We start from the raw sequence: 18,673 nt of genomic DNA on the forward strand, positions 1-18,673 counted from the left end.
ACAGCCTCATCTTTTTAAGACAGGCTTTATAATCATATGGCTGATTAAGGGGCAGCAAAGTATAACCAACCGTGTAACTATCCTTTAACTTGTACCTAACAAAAATAGTAACTATAACCTCCCTTTTTATTCTGTAAAGATCCTTTTTCTGAAAATATCTTTGAATTAACTTTCTTTAAAGCTAGTTCCCTTGCAATAAGTACAAAATAAAACTATGACATATGCTGACAATCAATTAATCTGACAAGTTTGCATTAACACTGTCAAAACCAAACTAATGTCAAAATAGCTATAATTTTGGTTATCTAACACAGATTCTAACATATCGTCTCTAGCAAGAAACATATCATGTAAGCCTTGAATTCATTAAAATTTAAATCTTTTTTTTTTTTTTTTTTTTTGAGACAGAGTCTTGCTCTGTCGCCCAGGCTGGAGCACAGTGGCACGAACTGGGCTCACTGCAACCTCCACCTCCCGGGTTCAAGTGATTCTCCTGCCTCAGCCTCCTGAGTAGCTGGGAGTACAGGTGCATGCCACCACACCCAGCTATATTTTTGTATTTTTAGTAGAGACAGAGTTTCACCATGTTGGTCAGACTGGTCTCAACTCCTGACCTCATGATCTGCCCAACTCGGCCTCCCAAAGTGCTGGGATTACAGGCCTGAGCCACCAAACCCAGCCTCATTTAAATCTTACACATTTGTGGACAATTTCAAAGTTATTGTTAACTTTTACCAGAAAATTTTAATGGGTCCTAATATTATAATTCCTCATTTAAAAAAAAAAAAAAAACTAGCCGACCTGGCGCGGTGGCTCACACCTGTAATCCCAGCACTTTGGGAGGCTGAGGCGGGCGGATCACCTGAGACAGAAGTTCGAGACCAGCCTGAGCAACATGGAGAAACCCCGTCTCTACTAAAAATACAATACTGGGCATGGTGGTGCAGGATCCCAGCTACTCAGGAAGGCTGAGGCAGAAGAATCGCTTGAACCTAGGTGGCAGAGATTGCGGTGAGCTGAGATCACGCCATTTTACTCCAGCCTAGGCAACGAAGAGCGAAACTCCATCTCAAAAAAAAAAAAACAAAAACAAAAACAAACTAGCCAATATTTAGATTCTTATAACAAAAAAAATTGGTATGCTTGCAATGTCAGTTCAACTAAATAATAAACTTTTAAAAGAAAGTTTAATTGGAATTTTTCATAAAAACTTTCAGGATGTGCCAATGCAACACTTAACGACAGAGATACATTCTGAGAAACGCACCATTAGGCAATTTCATTGTTGTGTGAACACCATAGAGGGTACTCACACAAGCCTAAGTGGTGTAGCCTATTGCTCCTAGGCTACAAACCTGTACAGCATTTACTGTATTAAACACTGTAGGCAACTGTAACACACTGGAAAGTATCTGTGTTTCTAAACCTTGGAAAAAGTACAGTTAAAATATGATATAATCTTATGGGACCACTGTCATATATTCAGTCCGTTTTTGACTGAAACATCATTATGTACTATATGACTGTATTACATAAGGCAAAAGAACGAAATTACTGATCCAATAATTGGTATCTTTCTCCTTAGCTATATTGACAAAACAACAGAACTTATGAAGAAGAGGAGAATCATTCAACCTTTGCAGTAACAGTTCTGTACCTTGATTTTGGTGGTTGTTACGCAATCTACACACTTGTGATAAAATGGCATAGAACTATACACACACATTGTACGGACGTCAATTTCCTGGTTTTAATATTGTATTAAAGTTATGTAGGATGTAACCAATAGGGGAAACTGGGTAAAACGTATAGTGCCCTCTCTACTATTTTTGCAGCTTCCTGTAAACTATAATATGCCAAAAGCATCCTAAGGACTTGCCAGCACTTCAAGGGCTCACAATAATCCTATGAAGTAGCTACTATTTTTATCCCCAGTCTATTGATGGGGAAGCTGAGGTACAGACATTTTAAATGATTTGCCCAAGGTCACATAGCTAGTAACTGGCAAAGTCAGGATTTGGACACAGGTGGTATGACTCTAAATTTTTGATTTCTGTGAAAGTCTGAGGAGCCACTAAAGGATCACAGGCAAAGTATGGCTGACAATCAAATTCACATTTTATTTTGGCAAGATACTCCAATAGGAGTTTAGAATGACTAATGAAAAAAACTTCAAACAAGATTAGTTAAGATACTGATGCAATAAACCAGAAATGATGAAGGCGTGAAATAAGAGAACAGTAATAGAAAGAAATGTATACAAAACATGAAACCAACTTGACTTCACGACTGAAGAGAGAGAACTTAATCCAATTTCAAGGCTTGAGTGACTATACCCAAGCCAAGAGTTTCATGTTTTAACAATACTATTACATTATCAAAATCTTTTTTTTTTTTTTTTTTTTTGAGACTGAGTCTCACTCTGTCGCCCAGGCTGGAGTGCAGTGGCGCAATCTCAGCTCACTACAACCTCCACCTCCCAGGTTCAAGCGATTTTCCTGCCTCAGCCTCCCGAGTAGCTGGGATTACAGGCATGCACCACCACACCCAGCTAATTTTTGTCTTTTTAGTAGAGACAAGGTTTTGCCATGTTTGCCAGGCTGGTCTCGAATTCCTGACCTCAGGTGATCTGCCCGCCTCGGCCTCCCAAAGTGCTGGGATGACAGGTGTGAGCCACCATGCCCAGCCTAAATTATTAAAATCTTAAATCAGTTCAGTCTTAAGTCATCCCTGTTTCAGCAGTAACCACAGCATTTCACTTTCTTGCTATAAAAATTGTGACTAGATACAAATTAAAGTTACTGCCACTTGGCAACTCTACACTATTTAATATGTATACAGTAATGAGGCTACTAATATTTTCAATACACCACATGTGGACCATCTCTGGACATAAGATAAACAAAGAAGCAGCCAGAGAGTATATTCAGCATGTGGAATTTAGTAAACATTTTTTATCACAATCCACACTCTAAGAAAAACCTAGTGCCCTTTGACTGAATTAGAATCATTTTACCACTTAACAGGAAGGAGTCTAGTGCCACCCATTTTAAGGGCGAAAAAGTTAAAATAATTGATCACTTCAAAGCTAAAATCAGACTATTGTTACCTTTTTTTTTTTGTAAATGTTAAAAAAAAAAACACTATAGCCTAAGAAGCTGTCAAATATTGCATTAAGATTATAATAGCCACTGGAAAAACTTAATGTAACTTCAACCTTATTATCACTATGAGGGTAAAAACCATGCTAAAGCCAGGGCCCTTCCAGGAGCTAAATGCTCTTGGAAAGTGTCCAAAACAATGTTATAGTAAATTTCCAACTTGTTTCATCTAAGGTCAAGGAAAACAAATTATCTAAAGCACTGGATTATATTTGAATACACTGCAACTAAAAGTTTTACATCAAATAATCCCATGGAAAAATCTTTACTCTGTACCTATCATGGGCCCTAAATTCAGTAAGGGCAATGTGGGGGAATAGCTGCACCTAGGAATCCATGCTACGTGTTACTTAGTAGTATTTTGAGAAAACTTTCAATATCGATAGCTTCCATTTTGAGAGAACTATATTTTAACAAAATCTGTGAAAATAATGGCTTGGAATGACACAGAAAATCTCCTTAGCTTCTATAATGTGGACAACATGTGCTGGTTACTCTTTGGTTTCTAGCGTCACTCAAAGTTCAAGGTCTCCTGCTATTTGTGGCTCAGATTCTTTCTTATGGGAGGCATGTCTGATAGATATATACCAATTTCATAAATAAACAAACATAAAGGTATTTTATGTGTGAGTGCATGTGTGGGTGTACATATATAACACTCTAGACAAGCCATGCTTTTCACTCACAACAGTATTTTAATAAATTACAGTTCTACTAAAGTGAGAAGTAAAAGCCAACCGTTAACAGAAAAATCTAGCCAAAGAATAGCAAAGTGAGCTACAAAATTAATTCCAGAAGCCAAAGAACTAAATAATGCAGGTTCACAAAACAAACAAAACCAACACATTTTCAATGAGCACTATTCGGTTTATCTATAAATGTTCATGTATTTAAAAAGTTGACTAGTACGTCAACTTTCACTTATGACAACATTCTACATAAATACCTAATTCCCAAGAGAAATAATTCAGGTTTAAAGAGCTGTATACAAAAATAAGAGAAGAGCTACAATGAAAAGAACAGAAGCAAATTACATGGTAGCTGCCTGAAACACTAAATGTGGGATGTACTGAATACAGTGTACAGGAGACTCAAAATGCACATATTAAGCCTAAATATTCCCAATGTATTCAATATCTATGAAACAAACAATAGAATTTCAATCAACACTTGCCACAAAAATTGCCATAAGCTGGTTGCTTCTATTTTTTAAATGATGTAACAATGACAGATTTGTTGCCACATATTTTGTAACTTACCAACACTGAGCTATTAAGTTTCTATTAGCAATGTTTTAACTGAGGATTTGGGCTAGAAGACTGAAATCTGTTCATACAGCAGTGAAAACGAAGCCTCACCAAAGGCATTCAACTTCCAGCTAAAGGCTCCTTTCCTTGATGCATATTTGTGATCATAAATAGTGTTCACTAAATGCAGTACACTAAACTAGCAACAGATTAGTTAAAAGTAGCTTAGATTTTCAACTTCCCATAATACAAGCAACATCTTTAGAAGCAATCACATTAAAATAAATGTGTCTTTCACAGTTACGCGATGAAATTTTAAGCTGGACAAGCACCAATGCCCTGGTTTTCTACTTTATTCGTAAACCATATGACTCCCACATGCTGAGAACGTTTTATGCTTTAACCTGCAGTAAAGGCTTTACATCATTTTAATGCCCAGTACTTAAATGCAACGGAATCACCCCCAATGAATGCTAGGAATATATTTGGTTTACACGTGATGATTTTGATCCCACTAGTAGTCAGAAAAAGTTTAATGAACGCTTTTCCCAGTAAATAACTTTGTACTTCCATGGACAAAACAAAAAGAAATTTTGAGGTAAGGGTGGATGGAAGAGAAAATACTCATGCTTTTCCAATTCAAAATATTAACAAACATGTAGGTTTTTTACTTCTAAAATAACTATTAAACATTTTTTAAAACCTCCATGACTATAATAATATGCTTCAGAAAAATAAAACAAAACACTCCGTTAAGTAGTTATGTAGGATTTTTCTCCAGCTTTTGCAAAGTAGTGTTTCAAGTTAAGACACAAGCTTAAAACAAATGATTCTGAAAATCCTGGTCTATCACAAACTAATGGCTTAGTTTGGAATCAACATATTGTATATTCTACATCTGAAGATTTAGAAACCACAGTTTTTTTCTATTCAGGTCAATTGAAGTATACATGCTACCTCATTCTTTCAGTCCCCCTTATCTGTGTGAATGACCAACAGCAAAAATTTCAAATAAATGGTTAGAGGACATACCATAAAATTATACACTATCAATGTGGTTTTCAGTTATCATAGAATCTAAAGGTCCCTTACTGATGATAGGTGGCAGATTCAAGAATTGATAAGTTTGGGGAATATATTCAACTCTCAACAGTTGAAATAGGAATTATGTCAATTTCTTTATTTTAAAAATCCGTTACACTAAAAAAATTGTCACATAAGAATTATTGAAGAACTTAACAAGGAAGTACAAAATATGTGATCTTAAATTCTTCTAGTGTGTTATTAAATATTAAAAACTGTGAGAAATATGTTGCAATCCTTTTCTTTTTAACTCTAATTGAAATTTGAAAAAAATTTAGAATTCAAATTTCCCAACTTTGACTTAGAAACATAATTCAACTAGATCAAGCAACTTAATTGTACAATTTTAAAATAAGTTTAATGCAAAGCACTGCAATCCTGATGTGATAATTACCTGCAGCATAAATGCAAAATAATAAATGCATTTAATGATGCATTTTATGGTAAAACCACAAAAAGCACAACCATATTAGCACAAACTAAACAAAAAGACACAGGCGGTATTACGTCCATCAGAATGAGAAATGTCGTACTAAGCCAAGAAAGAAAGGAAGGACTTAAGGAAGGAAGGAGGGAGGATAGGAAGGAAGGAAGAGGGAAGGAAGGAAGAGGGAAGCCAGAGGTTTCTATACCTGCAGGATCCCAGAGAAATGAGCTAGTCACATCACTCTACCCTATATGATACATGGGTGATTTTTTTTAAGCTTCAGTGTAAATAAAAGCGGTAATCACTTTATACCATTCAACTTTACACAGTGTTATCTTTAATGCCAACTGCATTCTTCCCTTTACTCACCCAATGCTTCTTCACTGTTCCATTCCACCAGCTTTCAGGCAAATGCAAGACAGAACAGGGTGGAGTAGAAGAAAAATACAAGCAGCGCCTTTCCGCGCACCCCCTCTCCCGCAAATAATTTCCAACAGTTCTTCCTACTACGAAAATAAGTCGCCCTATCTCAAGATACACAGCAGACATTCCGTCTCTTTAGTAGACATACACAGACGCGTACACAATCCAGCACTCCCGACCCCCACCCCACGCCCCCCCGAATCTTCAGCAATTATTCATCTAATTCACACGAAGACAAGATACCTCTACCTACTGTTTCGGGGTGAAGGTGGGTGGAGGACGCCTTTCAAAGTAGCCCCAATAGTGTAACCAAAACACGGTTCCGGAATAAAATATTAAGAAACACTTTTCCTTTCCCACCTATCTACCGACTTGAGGATGCAAAAAACCCATCTCCACATCACACCATCTCTACAGTTCTCGTGGCTGGAGTTTGGGGTGGAGATTCGTCCAGGGGAGGGGGCGGAGGCGAGTGGCGGAGTGTGAGCGGGCGACGGGACACGAGCGAGTTGCTAAGCCCGGCTGCCCCGCACCACGTCGCCAGCCCAAATGCCCAGCACCAGGACCTCACGCCCGCCCCTCAGCCCAGGCCCAGAGCGAGCGAGAACTCGCGCTGTCTAACTTCTCATCTACAGACACCGCTCCAAAACAAGCAGAGCACACAAGTACACGTCACACAGTTTAAACACACTTCCACACCCCAAACAAACCAACACACCTGCAAATCACCTCACAGTTTCTCGAACTCCACACCAGAGACCCCCACCTCCAGGATTCAAACCTTCCGCTCATAGTAGAGGAAACCAGAAGAGTTGGGGGGCAGTCGACGCCTTTCCAGGACCGGCCCCCACGAACTGCCCCACCCCACAGCCCGCGTCTGGATCACCCACTCGGAAGCCCCCTGCTTCCTCCCTCCTCTCAATCCGGCCGCTAACGAGACCCATCCCCAGCGTCCGCTCACTTCCTCCCCAAAACCCCTCCAAAAAAAATTGTTTTAAATGAAGAGAAAGAAGTGAGGAAAGAGACTTGAGGTTGTCCGGCTTCAAAACCGCTCGACTCACCTCAGAATCCTCGCTGAGTTCTCTCCGCCCGGCAGAGCCCCCTCCCCAACGTCCCAGTACGAAGGGCTGAGGTAGGGAGGAGGGAAAGCGGGAGGGGGAGGGGTGTCTTCCGCGTGGGGCGCCCGTCGGGAGGGGACTGGGGAGGGGTTGAGGCCGGCGCAGGAAGAGGAGAAGGGGGAGGGGAGGCCCCTATCTCCCAGTCTCCCCCTGAAAAACCTCCCTTGTCTCAATCACATCAGACTGACTGTCTTTGTCTGGCTGACAACCGCCATATTGATATCAACAGCCCCGCTCCCACCTGCTGCCGCCCGGCGTCCCTGGGAGTTGTAGTTCCTGCCTCCCCCGAGTAAAAGCGCGGAGCCCGGCGCCTAGAGGCCCAAGAGAACTACAACTCCCGGCAAGCCCCGTGCCCATCCGCCTTCCCTTTGGGAGGAGGGGAAAGGGGACCCGGAGCCGTCGGGACTACACATCCCAGAACACCATGTGCTCCAGGCGCGTAATGGGGACATGATATCATGCTGGGGTGGAGAGGGCGGCGGGGATGAATTTGAGCTGACGGAAGGAGGCGTCCGCAGAGGAAACGGAGGAAAAGGAAAGGCGACCACAGTTCCCATGGTGCCTGGGGGGGAGACTACATTTCCTATGATTCCCCTGGAAGGGACGTGAGAATGAAAGACTGCAAGTCCCGCGATGCTCTGGGCTGGCAGGTGGCGGAGATTGCACCGGAAGACGCTTCCTGCGTTTGAGGAGTTCAGTGACTGCTATTGAACCACCAAAAGTCCATTATGAAACTGGTGAGTCTTCGCTCCTAGGTCAGAGGGCAAAGTTGATGCTATATCCTTTTGGACCTCTTTTTTTCCTACTTTGGGCAGGGAATCGTCACACAGGAGGGGTAGCAATTAAGTAGCTGGAAAGTGGAGTGGGCTAAAGAAAGCTGCTTTTTGTTGTTAAGAAGGCTTGAATTCCCTCTCCCGCCCCCCTATCCCTCCCAGGAGGTCTTCTTTCACTCGTTGGTAGGTCTTTTTGTTCAGACAAGACGTTGACTCTGTCACAGTCCTTCCCCTATGAACTCTGTGGGCTCTGTTAACCAGGTTTGGACGTCCTGGCTCCCACGTTAGGGTTATAATAGGCTGTTAACAACCCCTTTCCATTCGACTGGCGCTTGAGTAGCCTGTCTCCCTACTGTTGTTGAGACTTTGGCTAGATTTAAGCAGACAGTAAAAAAAACATTCGGCAGACCGTAATCACTTATTAAATATCCTGTTGTATAGACTCCTCACTGCCCTTGGTATTCAGGACGAGGTCAGAGTGTGGAGAAGTTGAGTCTTAAACCCTAACTGGGATTTAGATGGGGAGAGAAGTGTTATATGGTATTCCATTCTAAGACTGTAGGGACTGCATGAGCCAAGTCTGGATGAAGTGTGCCGGTATACCTGAAGTCTTAACATCACACAACTCAAGCACCTGGCTCATAGAGACTTCTCAAACCTTTGATTTGAGCCATTTGACTCATTGTGCATACAGGTCTGACTAGTTTATTCCAACTAGATTCAATTAGTAATAACATAGTGTAGAAAGGCAGGTGTGAAACTCTCTTTATCAACCTTTTAAAATCCATATTCGTGCAGCCAAGTTACTGTCAAGCTTTACTTGAGGCAGGAGAATCGCTTGAACCCGGGAGGCGGAGGTTGCAGTAAGCCGACATCGCGCCACTGCACACCAGCCTGGCGACAGAGCGAAACTCTGTCTCAAAAAAAAAAAAAAGTTTATTTTACCATTTATATAATTATCTGAATATGCTTTTCCAAACCACACAACCCACCTACCCTCATCTTGATAATCATTGTGTTACAGGCATATACTCTTCAAAGCCAGCTGTTTTCTGCGTAGTCAAAGTGTTAAAAGTGGATTCAATTCTGAAATTGTCTCCATGTAAAGATGTTTATGTAAGAGGAAGGATGCGGGTCACTAAACCTTGAGAATAGCAATTTACTCCTGGGTCAGTGTGCTATACATTTAAGAATGCAGAATTAAAAGTCATAGCAGTTGCCCTACAGAAGCGTGCAACCTAAGAAGAAGATGAAAAGTAAACCAAAGTTATTATTTATTTATTTAAAGACAGGCTCTGGCTCTGTGGGGCCCAGACTGGAGTGCAGTGGCGCGATCTCAGCTCACTGCAACCTCCACCTTTTGGGCTTAAGCGATCCTCTCGTCTCTGTCTCCACATGTAGCTGGCAATACAGGCACGCACCACCACACCCTGCTGATTTTTTTGTAGAGATGGGATTTCAACATGTTGCCCAGGCTGTCTCAAACTCCTAGGTTCAAGGAATCTGCCCACCTCGGCCTCCCAAAGTGCTGGGATTACAGGCATGAGCCACCGTGCCTGGTCCGAAATTATAATTCACTGTGTTCAAGGTAAAATAGAGGCGTGTTCAGGGTTTTGGGAATTGAGAGAAGATTGGGGAGGTCAGGGACAGCTTCCTGGAAAGGTGACTGACTCTTGAGCTGATAAGAAGGATAAGTAAGCCAGGACCTTCCATGAAAGAAGTCAGCTTATAGGAGCAGAAGACCTTGGTAACTTATTGGCTAAAGCACAGACCCTGTGTTCTCAATAAAGAACAAATTATACTTGGTGTGTTCAGTTTAAGAAGGCAGGGAAGTGTGAAATAGTTTTTCCCGTAACAACTCATTAGTGAGGGTATCAAAAAGCCAGAGTTGGCCGGGCGCGGTGGCTCAAGCCTGTAATCCCAGCACTTTGGGAGGCCGAGACGGGCGGATCACGAGGTCAGGAGATCGAGACCATCCTGGCTAACACGGTGAAACCCCGTCTCTACTAAAAAGATACAAAAAATTAGCCGGGCGAGGTGGCGGGCACCTGTAGTCCCAGCTACTCGGGAGGCTGAGGCAGGAGAATGGCGTGAACCCGGGAGGCGGAGCTTGCAGTGAGCTGAGATCCGGCCACTGCACTCCAGCCTGGGCGACAGAGCCAGACTCTGTCTCAAAAAAAAAAAAAAAAAAAAAAAGCCAGAGTTTACTTTACGTATACTTTAGTTTGCTCATAAAATCCTTCTGCTTAATTTATTTAGAAATAGGAAACCAGGGAATAGGAAAAAGTAAAAAAGTGGAAAATTATTTTTTCCATTAAGAACCAAAGATGCCTCAGAGGAAAAGGAAGTCTTCTACTGATACTCATACTCTCTCTTTACTTTGCAACTATGTATTACATACTAAAACTTATTTGGTAGTTGATAGATACATATAATTGAGAATTTCCATCAACATACCAAAAGCATTGTTGCTCAGTAAGTTAGATTGATGCGTCATGCCTCCCAAATGGTGGTAATAAGTCCTCCCGTGGCCTAAAAGTTTTAATTTTGTGTACTGCTTCAGGAATATGTGATAGGCTGTGTTTTAAGTTTATAATTATGAAACAAAAATACATAATTTTGTTTAACATTTTCTCATTTTTGAGATTGACTTTCCAGAGTACCCTTCCCACATACAATCTATGACCACCTCTTATTGATTCTACTTCCTAAATGAAACTTTCTTAAATAGATTCTGTTCCTCTCCAGTCCAACTAGAATACTGTCTTTGTAGTGGGCTCTTTTTGCTTGGAATTCAACAAGACCCCTTATCTGGTCTCCCTGTATTCAGTCTTAACCCTGTCAAATTCATTCTTTCCTCTGCATCCAGAAGTTGTTTTAATTGCAGAGTTCCATGAAACCCTCTCAGTATCTTCCTTTGCCCTTAGGATAACTTCCTACACTTAACTTGGTTGAATGTGTTCCATTGCCGGCCTCACTCTTTTTTGCCTGCCTAATTTCTTCATATATTTCAGATCTCTGTCTAAATAACACTTCGTCAGGGCCTCCTTGAATTAAATACCCCTGTCATATGTTTGATGGCATACTTCCTATATGTAGCACTAGTAATTATTGGACTGTGTCTGTCCTCCCCCATGTAGACTCTGTGTAAATAATTAGTAAATAATTTCTGAAGGTTTATCAAGGTTTATCATATTATCTATGAATACCCTTGAGAAAAGATTAAAGAATGAAATTAAAGAGATTACAATAAGCAGTAACAATTGAAGTAAAAAATGAATAATTGCTACCTTTTATAAAGCAATTATTGTATGCCAGGCAATGTGCTAAGTATTAGCTATATAGTCTCCCATTTAATCCTTTGATTCAGATGACAGTATTCCCATTTTACAGACAGAACAATGTGAGCTTCAGGGAGGTGAAGTAAGTGGCTTAAAGTTAGCACGGATTACAAATGATAGAGTCAAGATCTAAACCCAGGTTTCCCTGTTATTTAGTGAGGGTAGGAACTCTAGCACCCTGCATCATGCCTAGGTTATCTCTTAAAAAAAGGAAGGTAGAGTGCATACCCAAAATGTATTCAAGGCTATTTTTAAAAATTAGCTTTAAATGCAAGTGTGGTTCAATTAAGATCTTCAGGCCAGGTGCAATGGTTCATGACTGTAATCCTAGCACTTTGGGAAGCGGAGGCAGGCAGATGGCTTGAGATCAGGACGTTCTAGACCAGCCTGAGCAACATGGCAAAACCTATCTTTACAAAAGATACAAGAATTAGCTGAGCGTGGTGACATGTGCCTGTAGTCCCAGCTACCTGGGGGGCTGAGGCAGGAGGATCACTTGCGCCTAGGAGTTCGCGGCTGTAGTGAGCCGTGATGGCACCACTGCATTCCTGCCTGGGTGACAAAATGAGACCCTATCTCAAAAACAAAAAACAAAAACAAAAAAATATTTTTAAGGTTATTGGTTAAAAAAATTTTTTTTTTTAAGTTTGGAAACTTTCTTGATGAGCTAAAGGCCCCCATATCAGAGCATACCAATTTGATTTTGAAGTTAGTCTTTTTTATATTCCAAATTTAGTTCCTGCGATACCATTTATAATTCTCCAACTTTGCACATCACCCTCTTGGTGACTTTTCACACACCCACATGAAAACAATGGATGCCATTTTAACGTAATACTTGGGTATCTCCTTCTTAGATACCAACTCAGAGGATTTCAGTGGCCTTCCATATTTATAATATGCAATATTCAGGCAGCTTTATTTAACTGAAGAAAACTCGTTGGCATTTTCAGTTAACCAGAATCATTTTAGAAAGCAGAGGAAAATTAGAAATGTATCTTTTAAATTAGCGCATTTTAGAGCATGTTCTGTTATTCATATGGATTGAGCCTAATTGGGTACCCTGATGGCCAGTTCAGCTAGGGATAGAAACCTGAATTCACAAAGGCCCTTACCGAAAGACCATGGAACAAAAAATTCTGAGCACATCGACAGAAATTAAGTTTGAAACATCATGTCCAGCAACCCAGTCATTTAAATAGATGAAGATTCAAGCGAATAAAATAGTCCGAAGCAGTTCAAGAATGCAGCCTGTGTGTTGTACTTCCTACAGATACTACCTGAGATGGAGAGACTCTTCTGGCTTATTCAGTCAACAAAGATTTATTATGCAACCACAGTATACCCTTGGCATTCACAGTTTTAACGCTTTCCATTTTAACCATTACATTTGACCCCTGTGACATGGAATTATTTATAACTTTGCTGAGACACAAATTTGAATGTGACTTTAAGATTAATGATAATCCTTTGGGAGGGGCCTGAGTGCCTCAGAATCCATGGAGCTCTGCAGAAGCCGGCTTGTTAAAAGTCTTAAAAGAAGGTCATTTAAATGCTTGTTATACTAACTAAATTTGATGGAGAAAATTATATTCTGTAGTTGTGTTTACAAATTTTAAAACTTGAGAAAGCCACGAAATACATTCTTCAGTAGTCTTTGCTCCTTTGTTCAAAATGCTGTTTCATTTCTACTGGCTCAAACTTTTAACTTGCCATTTCTCCTGGGAAAACAGATGGAGCAAAGAAATGAATTCATGGACTGCTCCCAGTGGAAGACAAGTAAAACACTGAGTGCAATTGTAGATTATGTAGAAGATTGCTTGAAAGGGGCAAATCCTGCCCCAAGGTCAGTTTAAGAAATCATTAGAAAGGGGCGTGGTTAATCCTCACCTTGAATCTGCGAGTGTTGGATTCTTCCTCCAATTTACATGGTTGGAGAATCCTGTTGGCTTGCTAGGTTGTACATGAAAAACAGGAAATCTTGGGCTATAAATTACAAGCCCTCAACGTTTTACCAGTGCCTGATTCAACTATTGCAGTACAATTTGTTAAAATGTCAGCTTGACTTCACTGTCTTTTCTGTTTTTCTTTGCTGGTTGATAAGAGTGCCCTCCTGTGTCTTTAGGATGTAATGTCATTTCAAGCTTTTCAAAGGTCATATTTTATCATAACCTCAATAGGTTTTTTCCTTCATGATTTCCTCAAACTCTGAAAAGCTACGTGTGACATAAGGCTAAGTTACATACCTTGCTCAGTAATGCTCTGTGATAAAGATGGGTATTTTACTCTTAGGCATTTCTGAGTCCAAAATTGTTGTTCTGAAGATTAAATCTTTTATACTTAACAAGATAAAAAAATATACCGGGCCAAGCACAGTGGCTCACACCTGTAATCCCAGCACTTCAGGAAGCTGAGGAGGAGGATCACTTGAGCCCAGGAGTTCCAGACCAGCCTGGGCAGCATAGTGAGACCCTGTCTCTACAAAAAAAATTAAGAATTAGCTAGGCCTGGTGTATCATGCCCATAGTCCCAGTTACTCAGTAGGCTAAGGTGAGAGGTTTGCTTGAACCTGGGGATTTGAGGTTACAGTGAGCTGATTGCACCACTGCACTCTAGCCTGAGTGACAGAGCAAGCCCCTGTCTCAAAAAAAAAAAAAAAAATACACTGATGACAGACTTTTGGTAATAATAGTTGAATTGAAAAAAAAAAAAAAAAAATTCTGGCTTACCTATGGTCAATCAGCAAAGCCAGAAGACTGTTCTAATACAAGTATTACAGCATTACTGTTGCTATAACCACAGTAGCACATTTGTTTTGTGACTGGTTTGCTCTGAGTACTCAGATCCCTCTGGCATTTGCTCTGATGCTCAGCAATATTTAGTTAATAGTTCACAACGGCCCAGGTTGCAGCATGGCCACCAAGTCATTCCACATGGAAAATACACTCCTGGTTTGCTGAACACCAGCAGAGGTCCAGGCATAAACCAACCCTCAGATCTCCATCATTCATTTATTTACTCAACAAACCTGAACACCTCCTCTGTACCAGGCATTGCTCAAGATACTAAGCATATTGCAGTGAACAAAACAGATTTATCCCCAGCCTATATGGAATGTGAAGCCTCGTGGGTTTACTATCCAATTCAAACAGTATTACATTGAATGTCCTGATTAGAGATACCCTTGGGCACTGTCTCAAATATTTTTGTTACTTGTAATGGTCAAAACTATATTTAATTGTATCCAGTAATATGCTTTCTGAATATTTTAACAGATGAGGCCAAATTGCTCACTAGTTTTCCATTGTACAGGTAGTATATGAGAATGCATTTTCCCCACCCTTGCCAATGATACTGTTTCTTTACTTTCACTATTTGTGTTCCAAATGTAACTTTCTTCTTTGATCTATCCTCACATGCTCTCAGTCTACTATAGACTTCATCCATGTTTAGTAAAATGTCCCTAGAGTAGTGATTGCAGACGTGGGAAGATGTACCAGAAAGGGGAACACATTTCTTCAGATAAAAATATGGTGCCATAAGAATCTTCAAAAGGAAGCTTGTAAAAGATCTATGGTGTTGCTTTGAAAATGCCAGTGCTTAGATGTAGGAATTAAGATGATGGTACTATGGGATCAGACAGATTGGAGAGGCAGCTGGGGAAGTGTGGGTAGATAGCAGAGGAAATCCCTTATTCTCCCCACAATAGGGAAGGCCAGTGAGAGGAAGCCTGCAGTTGACACATCAGGCAGGACTAAGAAAGGGGTACATGCCAGAAATTTGCAGAGATCATAGGAAAAGGCAAAAGTAGGAACAGCAAGGACAGGAAGGGAAATAGAGAAGACCCTGTAAGAGCAAGGCACTGGCTTGAAAGTCACAAGTTGCTCAGTGATCATGACTAGTAACTGTGTGGTGGGAACTTTACTGAGAGAAAAACAATGGGTTTAAATGGCTCCTGATTTACCATAAATTTGAAGGAAATGCCTCGAAGATTTAAAATGTTTAAATTTATTGAAAGCACATTTGAATGAACTTTAGCTCTCTCGAAGATAGGTAATCAGACAAATGATGTTCAAGAAAGCTATTCTTTAATAGGTATTGTAAAACTAACACCTTTTTTGGCCTTAGATTAGTTTATTTCTCATCACTCATGTTTATGAAGAGGTGGGGGAGGTGAATAATAAAATGTCTTGTATAATCCATTTCTCAGATTTATGGCTTAATCAGTCTCTTTTTCTAAATACAGCATTCCTACATTTTTCTATGCCGTTAATATGAAGGCAAGCATAATGAGATGTTCTAGCTTTATAAGTCTTCATTCCTCTATTTTTTTCCAGCATGTGGAAATATGGGTAAAAAGCAGTAGTTTTAATATGTAAATGATATTATTATAGGTACCTTTTTTTACATGGTTTAAACAGCTTTTTTGAGGTATAATATGTAATATGTAAAATTCATGCATATAAAACAAAATTCATTGACTTTTAGTAAATTTCAGAGTTGTGCCTCATTCACCACAATCCAGATTTAGCGCATTTCCATCACTCCAAAAAGATCTCCATTACTTCCTCCAGGCCTCAGCAACCACGAATCTATTTAATTTCTGTCTCAGAAGATTTGCCCTTTCTCGTCATTTTATGTAAATTAACTCATTTGATATGGGGTGTTTTGTGGCTAAGACATCTTCTTTCATTTGGTGTAATGTTTCTGAAGTTCATTGATGTGGTAGCATATATCAGTTGTTTCTTTTTTCTTGCTGAATAATACTTTCCTCTATGGGTACTCTGCATTTTGTTTATTCCTGCACTAGATGATGGACATTTGAATTATTTCTGCTTTTTGGCTGTCATGACTGTGTAGACATAAGTTTTCATTTCTAATTTATCCAGGTTTTCACTTCTTTTTCTTATAAGATTGTACTAGCTAGACCCTCTAGTACAATGTTGAATAGAGGTAATGCAAGCAGGCGTCGTTGATTTGTTCCTCATCTTAGGAAGAAAATATTCAGTTGTTCACTCCTAAATATGATGTGAACTGTAGGTTTTTCATAGATGCCCTGTGTCAGGCTGAGGATATTCCCTTCTATCCAGCTTGTTGAGTGTTTTTTATCATAAATGGGTCTTGGATTTTGTCAGATGCTTTTCCTTCATCTATCAAGGCGATCATGTGGTTTTTGCCTTTATATTAATATATTACTTTAATTGAATTTTGAATGTTAAGCCAGACTTGCATTCCTGGAATAAATTCCGCTTGATCATGATCTTTTGTATATGTTGCTGGATTTGGTTTGCTCACATTTTGTTGAGTATTTTTGTGTATGTATTCATGAAGGATATTGGTCTGTAGTTCTCTTGTGATATCTTTGTTTGGCTTTGGTATCAGGTAATATTGTTCTCACAGAATGCGTTGGAAAATGTTTCCTCCTCCTCTATCCCTCTATGTTCTGCAAGAGTGTATGAAGAATTAGTATTATTTCCTCTTTAACTTTTTTTTTTTTTTTGAGACTAAGTCTCACTCTGTCACCCAGGCCGGAGTGCAGTGGGCAGTCTTGGCTCACTGCAACCTCCACCTCCCGGGCTCAAGCGATTCTCCTGCCTCAGCCTCCGGGATAGCTGGTACTACAGGCACCTGCCACCATACCTGGCTAATTTTTTTATTTTTAATAGAGACGGGGTTTTTCCATGTTGGTCAGGCTGGTCTCGAACTCCTGACCTCAAGTTACCTGGCCTCCTCGGGGCCCCCCAAAGTGCTGAGATTACAGGCATAAGCCACCATGCCCAGCCTTTAAATGTTTGATAGAATCTGTTAGTGAAGCCATGTAGGGTGGGCTCTTCTTCGGGGACGGTTTTTAATCAACTAATTCAATTTCTTAACTTCCATAGGTGTTTTCAGATTTTCTATTTGTGCATTACTTCTTTTTAAATTGTGGCAAAATACACACAACTGGGTCAAATTTATCGTTTAACCATTTTTAACTGAACAATTCCGTGGCATTAAGTACTTTCACTTTTTTTTTTCTTATTTATTTTTTTTGAGACAGAGTCTGGCTGTGTCATCCAAGCCGGAGTGCAGTGGTGCTCTTTCAGCTCACTGCAGCCTCCACCTTCTGAGCTCAAGCCATCCCCCCACCTCAGCCTCCCGAGTAGCTGGGACTACAGGCACACGCCACCACACCCTCCAGCCCCTGACAAACCCCATTCCACTTACCATCTGTATGAATTCAACTACTCTAGGTACCTCATATAAGTGGAATCATGCAGTATTGTCCTTTTGTGTCTGGCTTGTTTCATTTAACATAATAATTCATACATTTTTGTAGCATGTATCAGAATGCCCTTTTTTTTTTTTTTTTAAAGGCTAATATTTCATCGTTTGTGTATGCTACAAACAATGTGGTATTATTTTCTTTATCCATTTATCCCTTGATGGACACTTAGGTTGCATCTGCTCTTTGACTATTGGTAGTAATGGGTGTACAAATATCTGTTTAAGTCCTTGCCTTTGGTTTTTGGGGTATATACCCAGAAGTGGAATCCCTGGATCAAATCACATGGTAAATCTGTGTTTAACTTTTGGAAGAACTAACATTGTTTTCCATAGTGGCTGCACCTTCACTGTTTTATATTCCCACCAGCAGTCCACAGGAGTTCTGATTTCTCCCCACATTCTTCCCATCTTGTCATTTTCTATTTTTTTTTTTTTAATGATTGGTGTTCTGGTTTTTTAAAATAGTAGCCATTGTAATGGGTGTGAAGTGATATCTAGTGATTTTAATTTGTATGTCCCTAATGATTAGTTATGCTGAGTATTTTTTTTTTTTTTTTTTTGGTATATTTTTAGTTAGGTAATACGTGCACTTTTCTTCTTTTTTTTTTTTTTGAGATGAAGTCTTGCTCTTGTCCCCAGGCCGGAGTGCAGTGGCACAGTCTTGGCTCACTGCAACCTCCTGGGTTCAAGTGATTCTCCTGCGTCAGCCTCCCGAGTAGCTGGCAGTGCCTGCTACCACACCCGGCTAATTTTTGTATTCTTAGTAGAGACGGGGTTTCACCATGTTGGCCAGGCTGGTCTGGAACTCCTGATTTCAGGTGATCCACCTGCCT

General features: G+C 40.2%; 2 protein-coding genes across 16 annotated transcripts in view; one reads left to right on the forward strand and one right to left on the reverse strand.

Annotated features, from left to right (window-relative positions):
• LOC105481988 (homeobox containing 1) overlaps window positions 1-7,677 on the reverse strand; it is a 167,105-nt gene extending 159,428 nt beyond the window's left edge. For 5 of the 14 annotated variants that reach the window (XM_011741795.3, XM_011741791.3, XM_011741789.3 and 2 more), the window contains exon 1: window positions 7,403-7,677. The gene's annotated coding sequence lies outside the window, so the exon portion shown is untranslated. The remainder of the gene's footprint in view (window positions 1-7,402) is intronic. The other 9 variants (XR_003018108.2, XM_011741794.3, XM_024792931.2 and 6 more) reach the window with 3 other exon arrangements.
• Window positions 7,678-7,761: 84 nt separating this feature from the next.
• Window positions 7,762-18,673, forward strand: part of LOC105481987 (integrator complex subunit 9) — a 126,955-nt gene continuing 116,043 nt past the window's right edge. For both annotated transcript variants that reach the window (XM_011741786.3, XM_071068447.1), the window contains exon 1: window positions 7,762-8,196. In XM_011741786.3, coding sequence (XP_011740088.1) covers window positions 8,188-8,196 — 9 coding nt within the window. In that variant the 5' untranslated portion in view covers window positions 7,762-8,187. The remainder of the gene's footprint in view (window positions 8,197-18,673) is intronic.

The sequence above is a fragment of the Macaca nemestrina genome, chromosome 8 (genome assembly GCF_043159975.1).
Source record: "Macaca nemestrina isolate mMacNem1 chromosome 8, mMacNem.hap1, whole genome shotgun sequence".
NCBI lineage: Eukaryota > Metazoa > Chordata > Mammalia > Primates > Cercopithecidae > Macaca > Macaca nemestrina.